The following is a 21826-nucleotide window of genomic DNA, read 5'->3' as shown; positions in this document are numbered from 1 at the left end:
TAGTAGCTAGGATTACAGGCATGAGCCACCAGTGCCCAGCTTTGTAAGATATTTTACAGATGAGGAAAACTGGTGTTGAAAAAGAATACATACTTGACCAAAGGGAAAGAAATAGAAAAACTGCTGTGTTCATTTGTTGTTCTGTCATAAGCTCTTTTGACGACATGACCCTTTCATTTTTAAGCAGACTAGAGCCACACTTCTTGGTCTAGTTTCTCATTCTATGAAATATATTCTATAAGCAACATTAGATCATGAGAGGAAGAACGAATGACACAGTAGAAGTGGATAACGAAAGCAAATTTTAAAAAAATTTAAGTCAAAAATAGCTAAAGTGCTCAAAAGCCATGCGATTGTTTGATGACAAGACAGAAACATAGATAACCCTGAAGTAATAATGTGTTGGGTTTCTTTTTTTTTTTTTTTTTTTTTTTTTTTGGCCAGTCCTGGGGCTTGGACTCAGGGCCTGAGCACTGTCCCTGGCTTCTTCTTGCTCAAGGCTAGCACTCTGCCACTTGAGCCACAGCGCCACTTCTGGCCATTTTCTGTATATGTGGTGCTGGGGAATCAAACCCAGGGCCTCATGTATACGAGGCAAGCACTCTTGCCACTAGGCCATATCCCCAGCCCCTGTGTTGGGTTTCATTTCCCATGTACTCAACAGTACAGAGGAAATTTAGCACAACTGCTTTGCACAAAGGACACCATACCTGTGTTTCAAGGGTTCTTGATAGATGCAGTGTTTCTCTTGTTTTATTTGTATAAGAGTTGAAAATCCAGTAGAAGAGTTAAAAACAGCAAAACCAAGGCCTTTCAAAGTTCAGAACCTGCCCTTTGCTTTTCTTCCAAAAGGCTGAAGAACTGTGTTGACAGCTACTTTGTTATTGAGATGTTTTGAAGTCTTTTGCTAGTACAGCTTACAACTGGGATTGAAGCATCCACCGAAGCTTTCTGTGCGACTGTGATTTAAATTGAAGGCTACGCTTTGTATAAACATGATTTTTGTGGTTTAACTTAGGCTGTTCTCTGTGGTCTTCCCAGGGAGTAGGAAGGCGTCGGCAGCACAGCTTCGCTTCCTGTGTAGGCTGGAAACTGTTAACAGCAAAGTTTGGAGACAGTCTGAGTGAGTTCTTTGCCATATGGTAAACTAAACTTGATATGAAAAATCATATCAGTTTCCAGTTTCTCAGAGCATTAAAAAGAAAAAAGAAGCAGCTCAGGGTTTATAAAGATAAAAAGCATCTGTCTGCACAGGAAATCCTACTCTGTTATTTCGCGAATGATCCCTACTTTCCATTTACCAATGAAATCACATCCAGTGAATTTCACAGGAAGTGATGCACCATTGTGTTTAAAATTCTGAAATCTGGATTTGTAATTCTGCATGACTAACTGAACTGGGAACTCTAGTGGTGTAGCAATCTCAACAACATAGCCCAGCATGGTCCTGATGCATTTATGTTTCCAAATGAAGGGAGATGGAATATTTTGCTAGCATGATGCTAACATAAACATTACTATCAGATGTCATTTTGTGTGTGTTTAAATGGTTCCACCACCATTTTCAACTTAAAAGGTCTCCTGAGCTTTCATACACATACAAAAGAAAATCTAGCACAGCTTCCCTCTGATTTCATTATCCTTCTCCTTGATACTGAGCCTCAAAAGAATTCTCTTGAGAGTCTTTCACCTAGATGCCCCTGTCCTTGAGTGAGTCTTCAGTAGTCCTTCTGAGCACTTGTTCTCTGTGACTGGCTTTTGGCTAGCTTCCTGGGTGTCATGTATAATTTTGTCATTTCTTTTGCTCTGAACCAACCATGCCATTGCTTTCTTTCCCACTGTATCATGACCCTCATCAGAGTCATAAAAGAAATGCATGCCCAGATCTCTGGCTTGGACAGTCACCATTTTTTAGAGGTGTTAATGCTACCTTTATAATAGCCCATATGGTACCATTAGTCCTAAACCTTGTCTTACTTCATCAATTCAATACTCCAGAATTTATCTTTGACTTCATTGACAGTTTCATTTCCCAGACACACCTGAAGACTTTCCCAAAAGAATCTCCAAAATCTAATCAAATAGATCTAATAGCCTATTCATGCTAGTATTCCCAACTAAATTCCCTGTAGCTGTGGAAAAATGAACATTCACTTCTCTTTCTGTTTCTTCTTTTCCTTCTCACTGTTATTTTCAATCTTTTAGAAACTTCTTGCTCTCAGTTCCTTTATTTCCATTCATTTCTCCAGAGTCATATTAATATCATGTATTAACCAGTATTATTCACCCATTGCCAAGTAGTGACTCCACTTACTAACTTACCTGGTTTAAAAGATGTTAAAAGTTGTTTTCCCTTTTTCCATGATGTGTGGACAGATTCATGACTAGAATTCACATCTGTGGTACAAGACTGTGCTCAGAGCAGCCTGATAGATCTTTTACATGATGACTGAGGGAGAAATTACCATCACAACAAAAGTCACCAATACAAGGTGAAGAGCAAAATTTACATGCAGAAATGACACCTTTAGCAGGATGCATAGGAAAATAAAAAATGACTCAACATGAAAGGATAAGCTAGGCAAACTTAGAACCTTGATATATGAAAGAATGTGCAGAAATCTGAGCAAATGAAAAAGTTAACATCTCTTAATGTGCAAGTTGGAAGAAAATAGTTAACACTCAAAAGAATGTGCCCAGAAATTGTGAAGGAAAATGCATACCAAAAGTGCAACATAAAAATAAACCAGATCGGGATGGGAATGTGGCTTATTGGTAGAGTGCTTGCCTAGCATTCATGAAGCCCTGGGCTTGATTCCTCAGCACCACATAAACAGAAAAATCCAGAAGTGGCACTGTGGCTCAAGAGGTAGAGTGCTAGCCTTGAGCAAAAAGAAGCCAGGGAAACTGCTCAGGCCCTGAGTCTCAAGCCCCAGGACTGGTGAATGAATGAATGAATGAATGAATGATGAAATGAATAAATAAATAAATAACCAATCAGAAAGTGAAAAGTATAGAATCAACATACAAGATGTCTCTTTGTGGGCCCAGGATGACACAATATTAGAGTACTTGTCTGGCAGGAATAAGGCCTTTGATCCCATCCACCACATCACAGAACTAAGTGTTTTGCTCTTTGCCAATGCAAAGAAAATACATAGGATGGATATTAAGAGCCTGCCACAGGAGGCTAGTTCTTATGTTCTTTTCTTTACAAGACAAACCTGTAAGATAATATCTTTTCTTCCTATCTTATTAACAAAAGAATTGAAATGGTTTCCTCAGATAAAATGTGCCCTCTCTTACCTCACATGGTAGGAAACCAAAACTAGAGGCCCTTTTACTAAATGTTCAGGCTAAACTATACACCTATGGCAAATGACAACAGCCCCAGCTGTGTGGTTTTCCTCTGCCTGCTGCGAGGATGTACAGACATACTAAAATTCTCTCAGCCTGGAATGAGGCAGGAAAAGATCTCTACATTCATTTATTTTAGTAATGCAGGCAATGCCAAGGTGGATTGGAAAGCTTGAGGACGAAGAACTCAATACGAATGGGGATTCTCAGTGTGGACTGGCCTGTCCACATTCACAACTGTCTGTCTGTGCCATTTTGTCAGTGGCTGAATCTCAGGCAGGCAGAGACTGCACAGCCCATCATTGCTTCTTTTTATCCTGTTCTTTCTTTCAACTCTAGTAAATGTCACTTAGAAGATTAGAACTTGTAGCAAATTTTATAGTACATCTCTGAAATGTTTACTTTAAAATGATGGTAGTTACTATTGAATTTGAGTTTAGAATAATAAAACCTATACACAAGTCTACTGAGAGCAGAAAAAAGGCAGTAAGGGCAGAAGTACCCTCTGGTTGAGCATCCCTCCCATGGCCTTGAGCAGTCACACATGTGGTCCCTGGGCATCACATCATGGTCCATTGTCCCTGGAAGACTTGCAGATTGACAGTGGACTGACTGGACCACAGAAGTGTGCATGGAGTGGGCACCCAGTCAGAGGGGCTAAAGGATGCATGGAGCGTCTGATTGGGCCTGGGGAATGACATGATCACAGGCTGTCTAATGATCTCCTTTCCTAGAGACACCTTATTAACAGCTGCACAGTTCACAGAGGCAGTGCTGTCAAGGGAGACCCCTCCTTTCTAGACAAGCTCTGCTTAGCTTTTTCTTCAACAGATACTTGTCATTTCACTTCCCTCTGTGTCCATGGACTCATTCTTCAAAACTATAGAGACAATCATGTTGCAATTTTTTAGTATTGCTATCCCCTCTATAATTTGTAGGTTTTTTTATTCCTACATTTAACATGCTAAATTCTTTTAAATGTCTCTTCACAAATTACTTCCTCTCAACTTCTAGGAGAAAATAAAACCCTCAAAGAGTTTGGGAAGTCATGCTCATACAATGAAAGTCCTAAAGTCACTTTTGTAATATTATAGTCTCTCTATAGCCAGTCTTGTATAAAAGTCAAAGTAGTGAACTTCTTTCAAGGTTAAAGCTTTTCCTAATCACCACTATCACCCTTCAGATCCAGCCCATTGGAAAAAGGAAACCCTCAGTGGGAAATGAAGACACAGCCTCTGTCTCTTCTCTGTTGTGGCTAGCTAGTACAGGAATAAAGGAGGAGGAGGAGGAGGAGGAGGAGGAGGAGGAGGAGGAGGAGGAGGAGGAGGAGGAGGAGGAGGAGGAGGAGGAGGAGGAGGAGGAGGAGGAGGAGGAGGAGGAGGAGGAGGAGGAGGAGGAGGAGGAGGAGGAGGAGGAGGAGGAGGAGGAGGAGGAGGAGGAGGAGGAGGAGGAGGAGGAGGAGGAGGAGGAGGAGGAGGAGGAGGAGGAGGAGGAGGAGGAGGAGGAGGAGGAGGAGGAGGAGGAGGAGGAGGAGGAGGAGGAGGAGGAGGAGGAGGAGGAGGAGGAGGAGGAGGAGGAGGAGGAGGAGGAGGAGGAGGAGGAGGAGGAGGAGGAGGAGGAGGAGGAGGAGGAGGAGGAGGAGGAGGAGGAGGAGGAGGAGGAGGAGGAGGAGGAGGAGGAGGAGGAGGAGGAGGAGGAGGAGGAGGAGGAGGAGGAGGAGGAGGAGGAGGAGGAGGAGGAGGAGGAGGAGGCAAATGGACTTAAATTCTCACCAACTTCCCAGCTAGTGCTTTCTACCTTCCAGGGCTCAGGAGAGTCACTGTGTGAACTAGCTGAGGAGCACTTACCCCATGCTCTGCAGACCATTCATCTGGCTGCACCCCCTCCCAGCAATACAACATGGCATCTACCAATCTCATGCTGTGGTCTAGGGTCTCCACACATTGAGGAGAAACTCCCACCTTCTCCTTTGGAAATGCCAATAGCTCGTATTTGTTAAACCTTCCATTTTCCAAACTCCTTTAGCTGTTAAGTATTGAAAATACACATATCATTTTCATCAGAAATTCTACTTCCAAGAATATACTTGCAAACAAGTGAAGGGATACACAAGCAATGTTATTTTCAATGGTATAAAATCATAAGAACTCATTGCAGAATTGCACTTTGCAGAATTAGACAATACCTACACAATCCGTATGAGCATTATTCTCAGTGTACAAATATGGAATAATCTCCAATGCTTATTAAGAAGAAAATTTTTAAACCCTGTGTACAATTTGCTTATATTTGTGTTTATACAATAAGGAAAGAAATGCATAAATGTAGTTGCTCTTATGTAAATAAGACACTCCTGAAGAAACACACACACACACACACACACACACACACACACACAACATGATATAGCTTCCTGATATGTCAACTAGGTTGCTGAAGAACAGTAGTAAACAGGATACCTTCCTAAGCCTTCGGAATTGTATACAATGCACTATTCCCTGTCCAAAAGAAGGCTGCAGTTCTAGCTACTCTGGAAGCAAATATAAAATGAATGGTGAGTTGAGGCAAGGCAGGTAAAAGTTAGGAAACTCTCTATCCCAACAAAACTTCTAGATGCACACCTGAAAATTTATAATCCCAGCCAGCTCTATGTAAAGCAGGATTAAGGTCTAAGGCTGACCTGACCTGAAAGGGTAACCTTAAAACAGCACAGGAGGCTGGGAATGCAGCTCACACATTAGAGTTCTTGCCTGGTAAGTGCAAAGTCCAGAGTTCATTCTCCACCCTCTTTCCTCTCAAAAAAAGTAAAGCTTTATAGAACAGCTATTCAGAAAAGTATGAAGTTGCCCTTAGAACCAGAAGGATATTACTGTTCTCTACCTGAATCCCTACTTACCCATTTATCCTCCTTAATAAGGTGAATTTTCTTATTCAACAGGCATTGCTAGACTTTGGTACTTAATATTAAAACCACTTATAAAAAGCCTTGTAGTTTACGTATGAAACTGTAACCCCTCTGTATATCACTTTGACAATAAATAAGTAATTGTTCAGAAAAGAAAAGAAAGCCTTGTAGTTCTTCGAAAATAGCAATGGAGTCAAGGCCGATTGTGATGAGGAGGAGGAGGATTCAAAGGATTTTCTGAAGTTTTTCTGTCACAATGCAATTTTGATGCTATTCAAGACTGAGACCACAGTTCAATTTCAGAACCCCAAATTCCTCTATATCTCCTGTGTAGCCCTTCTTCTAAAAAGAAAGGACACAATGAAAATGCTGACTCTAACAAGCTAGTTTGCCAAGTTTCTGTAATAATTTACTTTTAGAAACTATAACTCTTCATTAAAGAATAAGATGACTAACAAACAGATTTATTTCCATATGAGTAGGTTATTTTTTAATTCATAATTCAAAGTGACAATAACAAATTATAAGCAAACCCTAAATACCTGCTTCAAATGACATTTTGAAATAGGTGCCTCATCTAGTAACAATCTCTTTGAGAACTTGTTACCTTTTATCTCAAGTTAGAAATGTCTGATTGCATTTTCTCACCTGAGAATGTCCCTCCACCTGAAAGCGGCTTTGGGGCCAGGTGGCCTTAAGCTCCACTGATTCATAACAGTTTTAATTTTTTTATGTGTCCAATATTTCCACATCTTTGCAGAAATGCCTTTTTCTAGGCAACTTACTTTTGGTTAAGTCTTTTACAGTGCTTTATCTAATTGTGTCACCTGGATTGGCCTCATCCCAGGAAAACCACAGAAAAACTTCCTCACTGCAGTATCTCAGTGCCAAGCTTTATTTCTTGGACCATCTTGTTTCGATCAAAACTCTGGTATACACACCAATTGAGTGCTGGCATTTACTGTCATCAGAAGTAGTCACTGTACTCCATGGATCTCCCACAAATGTCTTTTTTCTTTTGTTCTTTGGGCATATAGTCTCTACTGGAGTGATGAGTTTCTGTACTAAACTGGTACCCACAAAAAAAATCTCCCAACATTTTTAAGAAACACTTGATTAGAGGGGCTGTATTAAAATAAATGTGTAGGGCTGGGGATATAGCCTAGTGGCAAGAGTGCCTGCCTCGGATACACGAGGCCCTAGGTTCGATTCCCCAGCACCACATATACAGAAAACGGCCAGAAGCGGCGCTGTGGCTCAAGTGGCAGAGTGCTAGCCTTGAGCAGGAAGAAGCCAGGGACAGTGCTCAGGCCCTGAGTCCAAGGCCCAGGACTGGCCAAAAAATAAAAAAATAAAATAAAATAAATGTGTGAATTTTTGAATATTTATAAACTTAAAAGTGAGTTGCCATCTTTCAAAAACCTAACGTTGTTTGGCCCTCATGCTCTTAGCCCTGAGCTTTTATGCTCAAGGCTAATGCTCTACCACTTGAGCCACAGCTCTACTTCCAGATTTTTGGTGGTTCATTGGAGATAAATATCTCTCTGACTTTTCCTGCCTGGTGTAACTTTTAACCATGATACTCAGATCTCAACTTCCTGAGTATTTAGGATTACAGGTATGAGCCACCAGCACCTAGCTAAGAACACTTCATTTGGTTTCCTTTCTCTGTTTTCATCCACAGTAGGAGGAAGTGCCTTAAAACTAAGAAGGAAAAATACTTTTCAATTCGAACATAAAAATATTTTCATGGCAAAATCAAATATAACTTTTGTGCTATGTTTCTGCTTTAAAAAAGAAAAGATTTTTCTCCCTCACTTTTCAATCCGTCTTAAGCTGTAACTGCATTCATTATTCTGCCACCTTGCGATTGGAGGGGAAGAGCAGCTGGTGTCTGGTCTCTAAATTGCTGCAGAAGGGGGCTTGTAGTTTCATGTAGAAACAATAGGAGAAGGGCACGAGCCATGGACACAATGCAAAATTAATTGCAGATTGGTAGTCTGAGAGTTGGAGGCACTTTCATGGCATGTAAACATTTGTTCGGAAGCAAGAGCCATAGTGAAGCATTAATCCAGTCGAATTACTCCTGGCACCTCACAGAAATGTTAATTGATCATCCATCATTACCTTGTAATAAAAGGGCTGATGTTGCAGTTCTGAATGTACAGCCAGGAAAATTACACAAGAGGTGTTAGTGTGATTAAAAAGTAAAAAAGGAAAGCCACTTCAAGATAAATTGCTTTGAATTACATTGACCTCGTCCCTATGCCTTTGTAACCTGTCCCTAATTGAGAGCAGTTGATTTACCCTACCAAGTCATTTAAAGCCTATCAGATCTCTACCTTGAAACACTTAGAGCATTTTGCCAAATTATTCTACAACTGAGCTTCCCTTTGAGATTTTAAAGTGATAACTAAGGCACATGGCCGGGTAAATAAAACAGTGCTCAATGAATCTAAACCTTAAAGATAAGATGACATCTCTTTATTTCCCTTGGAGAAGGTGACAAATCAATAAAAGCACTTGTTGGCATGCAACAGTAGCAGCACAGAACATGAAAGATGTGAACAACAAGAGGTCCCCTGCCAGAATGTCACATTTCTCATCCATAGCCAGAATAAAAAGGTTACGTTTCTGGAAATGGGTAACACTTTTGGAAAGAATGGGACTGCTACGTGGTGAGTGTGACCCCTGCCACACCCACCCATGAGAGAGCCAGGGAGCAGGCGCCTGCGTGCAGCAGGACCTTAAAAGGTGTTCTCTGCAGAAACACAGCAGGTGAAAACCTGTGAGATGAGCAAAAATGGTGTAAGGGAAGCACATTTGGGAATTATTTGGCCTCTTTTGAGAGGGGAGGGAGGATTTGAACTCAGGACCTAGGCACTGTCCTTTTGCTCTTTTGATCAAGGCACTCTTACAACGTGAGCCACAGCTCCACTTCTGCATTTTTTTTACTCTTACCTAGATGGATTAGATCTCATGGAACTGAAAGCATATGGGATGAAAAACACAGAGAAATATACTCCTACTGTAAAAACTAAAATACCTCAGTCTGCCATTTCTGGTGTCAGGTGGAATTCTAAAAAGGCACCTGCGTGCAGAGATGGGTGGGGCTCTGCTCTTCTGTGGCTTTTAGAGTGATTAGCTGGGGATATAAGAGACTGAGCCAAAGGGACAAGACAGGAATGAAGGAGAGTGGAGGAGAGAGGAGGGTTGAGAAAGGGGGAGAAGAGGACAGGAAGGGAAGGGAAGGGAAATCTCCAGTAAGAGGAGTTGAACCCTGGGGTGACAGAAATGACTAAGAAGAATATGCAAAGGTTCTGAGTGTGCCTTTGAGACGGAGGACCTTATGCGTTGTGATCGGAATAGCTTCCGTTGTGCGTTCTCTGTAACTGTGCCCTGCCATCCATATGTCTTTGTGAAATAATTAAATAGAAAAAATGATTTGAAATCTCCAATTTACTGGGTGCTGAAGCAGAGATGAATCTAAGGAAATCTAAGGAATCAAAGGGTGATGGCAGGAGAGAAGTTCAAGTCACTGATGACAGAATCCTGCCTGACAGAGGAAGTGATGAGAGGACAGGTTTAGGCACATACCTGTCTCATAATTCTTTGGGGAGTTGAGAGACTCGGCGGGTTAGGCTGATAAGGATAAGGCTGATGAGCTGCTGGGAAGAAGCTATAAATGAACAGCATTTCTCCAAAATGACGGTGACATTGATAGCAGTAACAGCTACTGTCTATTAGACAATTGCTGTGTGGCAGCATTACTTTCATTCCTACATATAATTGTGATGACAACCCTCTGAAGTGGGTATTGTTGTTAGATGGTTTGTTTTTCTTTTAGATAAGCAAATTAAAGCACAGAAAGTTGGAATCATTTGCAAAGATCTCAGAACCAATTAGTAGCTGAGCCCATGTTTATAACCACTGTGCAGGACAAAGTTAAAGGCATCAAGATATGGCTAGGTTCTACACTTGAAGGCTAAGGATCTGTTCTTCCACAGAATTAAGTTCAGTCTTACAAGTACTCCCTTAATTCTGGCAAATCAGGCTCAATATCAGCAAAAGCAATGCTATCAACTAGCTCACAACTCATTTTGCATAGTCTTTATCAGAGACATTAGCATTTTTACTTTCTGTGGTCATACCAGTAGCAAAAAAGTGCTGTATTACAGAACAATATTTCTTATGATGTCAAATAGTGAGTTCAAAGAGTTCAGGTGTATTCATGTCAGAGTTTATGGTATCTCTCATTTCCCATTTTCTGTCCAATGCAGACAGCATTCAAGTAACATCTATAGGTTGACTAATAGGTCTTTCATAAAAAATGAAGCAAGAAATTTGAAGTAGCAGCTAACTCAGTTCATACATATTGTATTCGTATTTATTAAGAGAAATAAAATTTGAAGTATCATTTTACCATGTTCTTAAGCTACATTGAAAACTGTGGCATATAAAATAAAAACTCCCTCTTAAATTAGAAAAAAACTTCTACATATAAGAATAATGTTCAGGGGCTGGGGATATAGCCTAGTGGCAAGAGCGCCTGCCTCGGATACACGAGGCCCTAGGTTCGATTCCCCAGCACCACATATACAGAAAACGGCCAGAAGCGGCGCTGTGGCTCAAGTGGCAGAGTGCTAGCCTTGAGCTGGAAGAAGCCAGGGACAGTGCTCAGGCCCTGAGTCCAAGGCCCAGGACTGGCCAAAAAAAAAAAAAGAATAATGTTCAGGACTGGGAATATGGCCTAGTGACAAGAGTGCTAGCCTCATAATACATGAAGCCCTGTGTTTGATTCCTTAGCACCACATATATAAAAAAGGCCAGAAGTGGCGCTGTGACTCAAGAGGTAGAGTGCTCCAGCATCTGTATGGAGATGGATAAGTAGAATTTCTGGGAAATCTTTGACATTCTGTATCATGATTCCATGCATTGTCTATACTCTTAACTTCTATCCTGAATGATCTCCCACTCCATTTTGTCTAGTGAACGTGTCTCTGTTTCAAACTGTTTATATCAGGAGCCATATTTCATAAGAATCTGTCCCTGAACTAGGTGCATGTAGGTGGGTATTTTCCTTTCTTTAGGCCCTGCTCTGTATACACATCATCAATCTTAACTTGTTCTCTTGGATTGAAGAACTCCTTCTTACTGATTTATAATTTTCTCAAAGTTTACTTTATTTGTTATTTTTCTATAATGCTTAACATATGTTAATGTTAATAAATATTTGCTAAAGAGAACTGTCCTTGAATTACCTCAAAAAAAAAAAAGAGGTAGAGTGCTAGCCTTGAGCAAAAAGAAGCCAGGGACAGTGCTCAGGCCCTGAGTCCAAGGCCCAGGACCGGCAAAAAAAAAAAAAAAAAAAAAAGAAGAATGTTCATAAGTTTCTCAATTGCCACATATTTTGATACGTTTTGAAGAGCAAAAGAAGGGATAATAAAATCGCACCAGCTAGGCATGATGAGATACGCATGCTAGCATGGAAGGCTGAAGCAAGAGGATTGTGAGTTCAAAGCCAACTTGGGCTGCACAGCAAGTCTCTTAATAAGATATTCCAGAACCACATAATTGAAGCTAGTTAAAAACATTATTCAGAAAGGTTACTTTTCATAGAGTTCTGAAAGGGTAAAAATCTTACTTATCAATTCCATAACTGCATCAATATTCTTGTAGCTGTTGAAAATGACCGCCCAATTCTCTTGCTTGTGAGAGTCCTGAGATTTCATAAATTTTCTAGCAGTGTGAATAGAAATCAATAAAATAGTCTTGACCACAGCTGGCTTCAAGTGAGAAAGCCTGAACAATTGATAGGATTTGTTCCATTGAATTGCTATTTCCTCTTATTCAGAATTGTAACCAATTACTTTCTTCTATATAACATCAACCTGTAATATAACTTTTTTCATCATCTCTACTAATTTATCTCAGTGAATTTTTTATATTTCTCTAACCCTTTCAACAAATGACTGGTTGTATTCACTATTATTATGATTAGAGTAACCATACTTACTATTCACTTATGACTATATATTTTAGAGAAGTACTAATATTGTATGAATTATTTTTATTTTTTAAAGCAGCATAAATACAGCACAAGTTGGCTCTCCTGTTGAAAATCTCATGCAGAATTCTTTCCCCTTATCAACAGCTAATCAACAAGAACTACTTGCATTAATGAAGACAGTAACTCATTTTTAAAAATGTCCATCTGACATTCTAGACCAAGTTGATTGAAATCAAATTTCTTTTATTATAAAATGTTCCCTATATTTTCTGTGTGTTTTTCAATGCATAAATTAAATCTAGACCCACTACTTCCATAGCAAGAGTCAATTTTATGTAGTCAAGCGCTAAAAACTTTTCTTCAAGGAGATATTTTGTATAAGGAATAATGGCAGATTCAGACTCAGTTAATGTGGAGAAGGGTTTGAGGGTGTTGCTGACAAAGTGTGACATTCAGGCATCAGGTGTTGTTATTCTAGCATCAAAGAAATCTAAAGCAAAGGACATACAGTGAATGCTAATAATAATTCATTGATTACTAATACTCATTAGCTGGAAATATTATGAATTAACCAAATTAAATGGATTGAGTTTACCAAAAAAAATCTCAATCCCATGAAAGCCTGATGATCCAAATATTAATAGTTTACATATCATAAGAGTATCATACAGTAGTAATATCTAGGCTATACTACAGTAATTGGTCTTACTGATCTTGTGTATATGGGTATATGGCAGCTATTAGATTTAAAACTAATTTTTTTGTTTCAAAAACATTAAAATTTAAGGAAATAAATACTCATTAAAGCTTGCTATATTCTGTATTATGCATTAATACTACAAGAAATCCTAGGACATGTTCAACATCAAAAAATACATTATGAATCATAATTTTTAAGTAATCCTAACAAAAGAATTCATAAGTAATTTTCAGGAAAAAAAAACAATAATCTAGCATTCTTTTTTTTTGTTTTTTTGTTTTTGCTGCCAGTCCTGGGCCTTGGACTCAGGGCCTGAGCACTGTCCCTGGCTTCTTTTTGCTCAAGGCTAGCACTCTACCTCTTGAGCCACAGCACCACTTCCGGCTTTTTTCTATATATGTGGTGCTGAGGAATCGAACCCAGGGCTTCATGTATACGAGGCGAGCACTTTACCACTAGGCCATATCCGCAGCCCCTAATCTAGCATTCTTATACTGCCTTCTTGTGTCAAAATCACTGGAGTTTACAATAAAGTTCATTTGTCTTTTTCAGATCAGTATTTTCATGACCCATTTGTCCAACTATGGGAATGACCGGCTGGGGTTATATACCTTTGTTAATCTGGCCAACTTCGTGCAGACTTGGACCAACCTGCGCCTTCAGACTCTGCCTCCAGTACAACTAGCTCGCAAGTATTTTGAGCTCTTCCCTGATCAGAAAGACCCTCTATGGCAGGTAAAACTGGCTCAATAAGCAATGTGGCTAACCTAAGTGTCAGACTCATTGCTACACATTGACCCAAATTCTCTGTTCTATTGCCTGTAGAAATTATGGCATTTTCACTGAAGGATTTAGTGATTGGGATGTTTCAAATCAGAAGTGTGAGATCAATATGCAGATGGCAAGAAGTTAAAGTAGATGGTAAACAGATTGGGGTTTAGACAGGTAACTACCTGATCAGCCTCAAACACATCTCCTGTCCTCTAATTCCAAACCATGTGAAAAGTGTCTCAGAAGAGTTCAGGACTGGTATTTTGTATGGCTTTCCAGTTGTTATAACAAGCATCTTTTCTTTGTAACTATCTTAGTTGCTACAAATCATTAAATGTTAGCCATTGCAAAGATAGGCATCTTTCCTGCTCACTTAATATCTTAAAGTACTTGAAATTAGTAAGTACTTGAAATTATTACTATTTAAGTGACAAGTTTAAAATAATCTTTTCCAAAACAGCAGTAAAACCAAAACAAAATTCAGCTTTATTTTAACTTCATATATCTACAGTATTAACTGACTAGAAATAAAAGTGATCCTGTTTACTTGTTTCTGGAACAGTATGAAATTACTGTAATCCTCTCCATAATACATACTTGGTAGTTAAAAATTAAAGGGTGTAGCCGAGCACCAGTGGCTCATGCCTGTAATCCTCGATACTTAGGAAATTGAAATCTGAGGATTGCGGTTCAAAGCCAGCCCAGGCAAGAAAATTTGTGAGATTCTTATTCCCAATAAACTATTCAGAAAAAGCCAGAAATGGCACTGTGGGTCAGGTGGTAGAGCACTAGCACTAGCACTAGCACCAAGAGGCTCAGGGACAGCCTCTAGGCTCTGAGTTCAAGCCTTGGACTGGCAAAAAAAAAAAAAAAAAAGAAAGAAAGAAAGAAAGAAAGAAAGAAAGAAAGAAAGAAAAGGAAAAAGGAAGGAAGGAAGGAAGAGAGAGCGAGAGGGAGAGGGAGAAGGGAAAGGAAAGGAAAGGGAAAAGGAAACGAAACGAAACAAAAGGGAAATGAAAGAAAGGAAAGTGTTCTGAGTACATCTTGCACAGTGGTTGCTGGTATTTTTTTAAGTATCATAGACCAAAAGCAGAATCCCTAAAGTAGCAATTCACCTTCATTGTGCCCTTTTGCTAAAATATAATCATTTTTCACCATCACAGCCTCTAGAGTTGCATTTTTAGATTCATATTTAATCCAGCTTGGAAAGCCACTTAAAGGAATTTGGTATCTCTTTAAATGGCATTATTATGGCTAATCCCAACCCCTTTGAAGCACAGCAAGAAAGCTCAACATCACTTAGAATAAATATCTGACGGCTTATATTCCAGTTCATTCCTGCAATCAAGAGTATTGTAGGATAGGAGGAAGTACAACTTCTTCTCAACACCCTCATTATTTTTTTAAGCAAAAAATTTAAAAAGCTGGCCACAATGGCTCAGACCTATAATCCTAATGACTCAAGAGTCTGAGATCATAGGACCACAGTTCAAAGCCAACTTTGGTGGCTTTCCATTTAATCATCAAAAAGCCAGAAGTTGGAGGTGCCACTGAAGCCTTGAGTAAAAAAGCCAAGTGAGAGGTGGCAGCATTGAGTTCAAACCCCAGTACTGGAAAAACTAAATAAATAAGTGAAGCATGGAGCTGTCAGGAGTAGAAAAGAATTAAAACTCTCGAATGTATGAGGCTTTTTACCCAATGTAGAAATCGCTCCCTTTTCACACCACCTCACTCTCTCAGTTAGGAAATTATTCTAAAACTTCTATAACACTACTTCTATTTTCCAATTTTTTAAGAAAAGAAAGCTCCATTGTTTCTTGGGATTTCTTATAAGGAAAAAACTGGAAACGTTTGCACTCAGTGGACACACACACACACACACACACACACACACACACTAATGCATCTCTGTATTCTTCTCCCATTTAGAATCCTTGTGATGACAAACGCCACAGAGACATTTGGTCTAAAGAGAAAACCTGTGATCGCTTACCAAAATTCTTGGTAATAGGACCCCAGAAAACTGGTGAGAACTTTTACCATTATGTTTAGCAAAACAGTGTAAAAATACAGGTGACTAGATAATAAATGCTTATTATAATAAGTCTTAAATTTTCTACAAAGTTGCTGCCTGAATATGTTATTTTGACATAAAATTTTTTGCCTCAATAATGTACCTAAGTGCTTTGTCCACATGTTTTTTAAGTGAAAAGGATGAAATAGATATCACAGACTTTGCAAATCTAGCAGTTGGTTTGTTAACACACTTTCCAAAAATCTTAAATGAGAACTGCCAATAACATTTCTAAAATCAAAACTGATCACATATTTACAAAGTGACTGCCAAGATTTTGTCAAAAGTCAATAGGGACCCAGAGAAGTTCCTAGAATGTTTTATAATAAGCCCTTTCCCAAAGATCATCTAACCTTCCTGATGTCATTTATTTGTAAACTACTTTTTTGCAGAGATGACTATTTTTACAAACCGTTGATAAGGTATACGGCAAGCAGAATTCCTAACTATAAACAAAAAATTATGCTAACAAAGGTATTTATTCATACCCAGGAGAAATTGTTTGAACCTTTTTCTTAAATTCCTGAGCATTTTTCCCCATAAATTCTTTTTTTTTCTGTAAGAATCAGGATTAAAATGAAGCCCGGCGGAAGCTTTAAAATGCTAGACACTCAAGCAGTATCCTAAGTGATAAATCATTTGGGGACCTTTGGATTCACAGGAAAACGCCACATTGAATGTTAGGGGGATGTATTCCTCTCCTAGTCTCTCTGGAACTAACCAACAAGACTAAGCAAAACCTATTCATTTTTTTTTTCATAGTGCCATTTGCAAATAGCAATCTAAACACAATAGGTAAGACAAACACATTTCTCGTCCTTATTTATCTCACTTGTCCTTATCTATCTAAAGTCAAAAGGCAACCAGGAAAACATGGAAGCTGAAGTCTTTCAGTGAGCCTCCTGGCCAACACTGTCACCACCATCACATCTCTCTGAAGCTTGGTTTACAAATTTGCCTCAGAGATCTCTGTGGGATGCATTCCTCCCAGGCAGTGCTTGACTAAAACCATCTGAACACCAGTGGTAGATTCAGATTACTGTTTGCCATTCTAAACTCAAAACCCTAAGTGTTTATGTTACTGTTTGGATATGGCTTTTGCCTTAAGAATGAGAACAAAACACAGAAAATGATTTTTATAGACCTTGATTTCCCCCCACCCAGCTTTATGGAGGTATAATTTATATCCAATAAAATTCACCAGTTTTAACTGTACTGTTTAATTGTACTAGTAGATATATATTAGAAATGGTCATGTAACCAAAGCATTCTGTTAAAAAAGAAAAAGGAGACCCTCTGTGGTAAATGCTCCCAACCATCGGCAACCACTTCCAGCCACTGTAACTTTACTTTCTCTACAATGTCACATAAATAGAAGCATATGTTTTATAGTCTTTTGTCTTTTCATTCACATAATACTTTCCAGATTCTCTGTATTTATTTATAACTCTGGTATCAGTATTTTCATGAAACAGATTTTTTTAATTTGACAAAAATAACACCTCAACTAAAGTTCCACTGAGAATTAAGTAGCCTTGTTTTAATTTTAGTTTTGTCAAAAGTATTTTTCCTAGATAATTTTTTCTCCTCGTTACTTGGTTAGTTAAATATTTCTCAATATTAAAACTGACCAAAAAAAGAAAAACTGAAGCTTTATAGGTAGTTGGTGTAAAATATGTGTCTGTAATTATGTAGCTGATCTACCACAGCCAAAATAGATCTATACCGAACAGTTTTTTCAAACTCAAGAATATGTATAAAGATGGAATTCACAATTTGGTTTTAATGACTAATATTTCCACTGATTATGCAAAATAATGAGCTTATTACCATTTTTCTGTTTATCCTAATGAATATTGGCCATATAAAATACTATAAAATGCAAACAAATAACATAATTCTTAAAAGTAGAATATTTCAGACTGCATTCTAAAAGTTAAGAAAAAGTTCAAGACCTCAAACATTTATTCTTTCCATTTATTCTTTTCCTCTGGGTTTATTTGTATTTTAGTTCTGTAGAGAGACAGGCATATTTTATATATTTATTTTGTTCTAATTCTATTTCAATTAACTTCTTTTTAAAAGCATCTTCCAACAAAAGCAATACTTGCAAAACTGGTGTAAACCAACTGAACAACTCATGGGGGAAAGGAAAAGGGGGAGGGGGAAGGGGGAATGAGGGAGGAGGTAACAAACAGTACAAGAAATGTATCCAATGCCTAATGTATGAAATGTAACCTCTCTGTACATCAGTTTGACAATAAATAAATAAATAAATGGCCAAAAATAAAATAAAATAAAAGCATCTTCCAAATATTCAGGTATGGCACTACTTAGGTAGAACTTCATATAACTTATCCACTGTGCCCTTACAAAGTCTTCACAGCTTAGTATTTTCTTCCTCAGCACCCAGATGAGAGAAGTTAAAGATATAGAGTGATTCAAGTTCACACACCTGATAAAAGTACTGGAAATAAAACTCAACCCCAGCATTAACCTGCCTCTGAAAGAATATGCTTACTCTAATTTACCACAAATTTCCAAGTAAGGGAGGATTTTCCCAAAAATAAGGTGTAGATATTCTTCCATGGTTCTTCTAATTCTTTGCTTTTCAAAAGGTGGCCACCAAATCAGCACCATACGCCTTGCCAGAGAACTTAGAAGAACTGTGAATTCTTGAGCCTCAGCATGGACTGGGCGAATCAGAAACTCCAGGGTAGGCCTGGGTATCTGTGTTCTAAACGGTTGTCTAGGTGACCCGGAAGTAAATGCACAAGAAGCCAGCTTGTGAAGAATGGTTTACTCAGATCAAGTGTTTCCCCCCATACCACAACAGAGGACACAACAGAGGACACAACAGAGCTCACACGGGGGCTCATGTAACCTAGGAGCACAATCTCCTTCTGTGCAGTTTTAGACAATATTGCTGTTAGCTGAGAGTCATTTAAACCATGTTTCTAGTGTCTAGAGAGATCTATATACATGATTAAAGAGAGCTTAGCAGAAAGATAAGACAATTCTAAGTTCTGTGCAAATGATATCATAACATTACTGTGAAATTAAGGATGGTGTATTTTCCAAGTGAGAGGAATATTACAAGGCCTTGTCTGATTACTATTGCTATCATATAATTGAAGATTTACATAAAATGTAAAGTAGTGTAAATCACAACAGTGGGGCAGAAAATGAGATAGACTACGCTACCTCTTAATTTGTACTAATAAAAACACTGATTCTATAGCTTGTGACATTGCTCACTTTAAAGGAAACTACGTTTTACTCCTCAATAGTCACAAGTCTACAAAGGTACAAATGACATGCCATTCTCTCTAATAAATGATAGCACTACATTGTGTGTCTAAGGAAGGATGCTACTTTCCTTCGGATGCTACTTTCCTTCATATTTAACGGTTTCCACAATTTTGACACTACTTCTTAAGTAGTACACTCAACTTTATGCAGATGTGTTAAAGGATTAAATTCAGTCTTGAGTCTAATTAATCTTGACAGGACTCGGAGTTTAACAGAGTATATGTATCAATTTTGAAATTTTATATAATATTTAAATAGTGGTATGTTTTATTGATATAGTGCTTTATTATCATCAAAACATCTGGTACATCATATCTTTGCATCTTCAGAGAAAACCTGTGAAATAAACAAAGCAGGTGATTTTTCCATCTAGGAAACTAAAGCAAAAAGAGAATTGAAAACCCAAAGCCATGATTGAACCAAGGTCTCAAGTTAGTCCTCTCAGTTCCTGTGCCAGCTGCCCTTCACACTATTCAATCTCCATTTTTTACAACCTGTTATTTTTAAATCTGTTTATCTATTCAACTTAAGTCATGGAGTACTCCTAGTGAATCTTCTTGGATCCTGGTAACATTAACTTATTAATGACTTTGCAATGCTAATCCTGTGCATATGTCTTTTCATTAATTTTAAACCTCTGTTGTCTTTGCAGGTACCACTGCTTTGTATTTGTTCCTGGTTATGCATCCTTCTATCCTTAGTAACTCCCCCAGCCCAAAAACCTTTGAGGAGGTACAGTTCTTTAATAGAAATAACTACCACAGGGGGATTGATTGGTAAGATGGGTTATTAGTATAAATCTAAAAGTATATGTACTGTGCACACTATAAACTTAGTGATCATATTTAAAAGCACATAGTTTATAACCATAAACAAAATGTGTCCTCTATGCCCTGGAAATTCACTGAGTAACATAAAGGAATACAAGTCACTCACCACCAGCTCTTCTCAGTACATGAAAGGATTTACTGTCTCAAGAGGCCTGTGTAATTTCAATTGGCCTTAATTATCTTTGATATCACAAATTTTAATTTTTTCTACTCATAGAGATTCATTTCCTGCCTTGCTCTTGAGCACTTCTCACTTGATGATGCTGTAGCCCACATGTACAACTTTTCATTACATAAAAGGCAAAGCAAACAAAGGAAAAAGAGAAATGAGTGTGTTTATATTTCATGAGTAATTCAAACTATTAAAAACCCATTAGCGATATGTGAAATTTAATTTTTTTTGGTTTTTTTTTTGTTTTTTGTTTTTTTTGTTTTGTTTGGCCAGTCCTGGGCCTTGGACTCAGGGCCTGAGCACCTTCCCTGGCTTCTTCCCGCTCAAGGCTAGCACTCTGCCACCTGAGCCACAGCGCCCCTTCTGGCCGTTTTCCACATATGTGGTGCTGGGGAATCAAACCGAGAGCTTCATGTGTAAGAGGCAAGCGCTCTTGCCACTAGGCCATATTCCCAGCCCTGAAATTTAATTTTTGCCTTTCCATTGAAATTAAAAATATATAAAGTATGCAAAGAAAATAGAATCAAGAAAAAAGTGAAGATATAGATAAACCATACAGTAGAAATGGATGGCACAAAACCACATACTAATCATATGTCTACAGGCATTTCTATTAATCCAGAAAAATGTGGCATAAAAAAGGTTTAATTCTTACAATAGAAACATATTTTGCATTTATTTTTGTGTAAAGAGCATGTACATTGCCCTCTATTGTCAAAGAGCATGATCTCCATTTTAGTAGAAGTACCAACAATTTCAAGAGTTGCTTGTGGATATTCTGAGTTAAAAGAGAAAGAAATAGGATATAATTTGAATACCTAATAGGATTAACATATATTTCAACTGCTACATAGTTTACAGTATTGCTGATTCTTTCCTAGTGTGCTTGGTATTTACTAATTGTGGGTTATTAAATGAGAATAGGGAGAATCAAGAAACCACCAGCTACGTCCGTTTCTATTTAATCACTGACTCTAATTTTTTAAATATATATAATGTTATCCTATTATATCTAAATATGTATGTATGTATATGTATAAAGGCATATACACTCTATATTTATATAGGCATATATAAAAATATTTATATGTGTATGTATGTACATATATATGTAAAAGAATAAAATCTTAACATCCAGACTAGAAGAAACGATTGAAGATTTCTTTGGACATAGAAGCAAGTACAATATTGAGAGTCATTGGGACTTCACCAAAACTACAAGCATAATCAATTTTTATCGTAAATTGTATCAAATAGGATCTTTTTGTTCACAAGCCAGGAATGTACATATGTACACAGCAATAATAACAAGAAGTCCTTCAAGTAATTTGTAGGAGATGGTATAAATAAATATAAAGCAAAAGTTCAATAAAAGATTTTAAATATAACTCACTAAAATTTCCCTAAGTACTAACACTTTTGATTGATAAATTGCACATTTATAAAAGGCAGTTAATGCAAATAACAACTAATGGTAACTGCAAATGTCAATTTTCAGCAGTAATTGCTGCTTTGCTCTCAGTCACATTAAATGTACTCACAGGATGCATCAGCCTTGTCTGCCGTCCTTTGAAATCAAGATCCCACAGAGTGGACGGTTGGGTGCCTCAGAAGCGCTAGGGCCATTTGAAGAATTACTTCGGGCACAGTTAATCTGGCTGCCTAAACTGATAAGCAGCCCTAAGCATAAGCTAA

General features: G+C 38.1%; 1 protein-coding gene across 2 annotated transcripts in view; it reads left to right on the top strand.

Annotated features, from left to right (window-relative positions):
* The window catches only part of LOC125341474 (bifunctional heparan sulfate N-deacetylase/N-sulfotransferase 3), a 139572-nt gene that overhangs the window by 92192 nt on the left and 25554 nt on the right, over positions 1–21826 (top strand). The window contains exons 7-9 of one of the 2 annotated variants that reach the window (XM_048333535.1): positions 13525–13707; positions 15673–15769; positions 19782–19905. In XM_048333535.1, coding sequence (XP_048189492.1) covers positions 13525–13707; positions 15673–15769; positions 19782–19905 — 404 coding nt within the window. The remainder of the gene's footprint in view (positions 1–13524; positions 13708–15672; positions 15770–19781; positions 19906–21826) is intronic. The other variant, XM_048333536.1, reaches the window with a different exon arrangement.

This window comes from Perognathus longimembris, chromosome 24, assembly GCF_023159225.1.
Source record: "Perognathus longimembris pacificus isolate PPM17 chromosome 24, ASM2315922v1, whole genome shotgun sequence".
In the NCBI taxonomy this organism is placed as follows: Eukaryota; Metazoa; Chordata; class Mammalia; order Rodentia; family Heteromyidae; genus Perognathus; species Perognathus longimembris.
The sequence above is the reverse complement of the archived record's forward strand: the minus strand, read 5'-3'. Positions and strand labels throughout refer to the sequence as shown.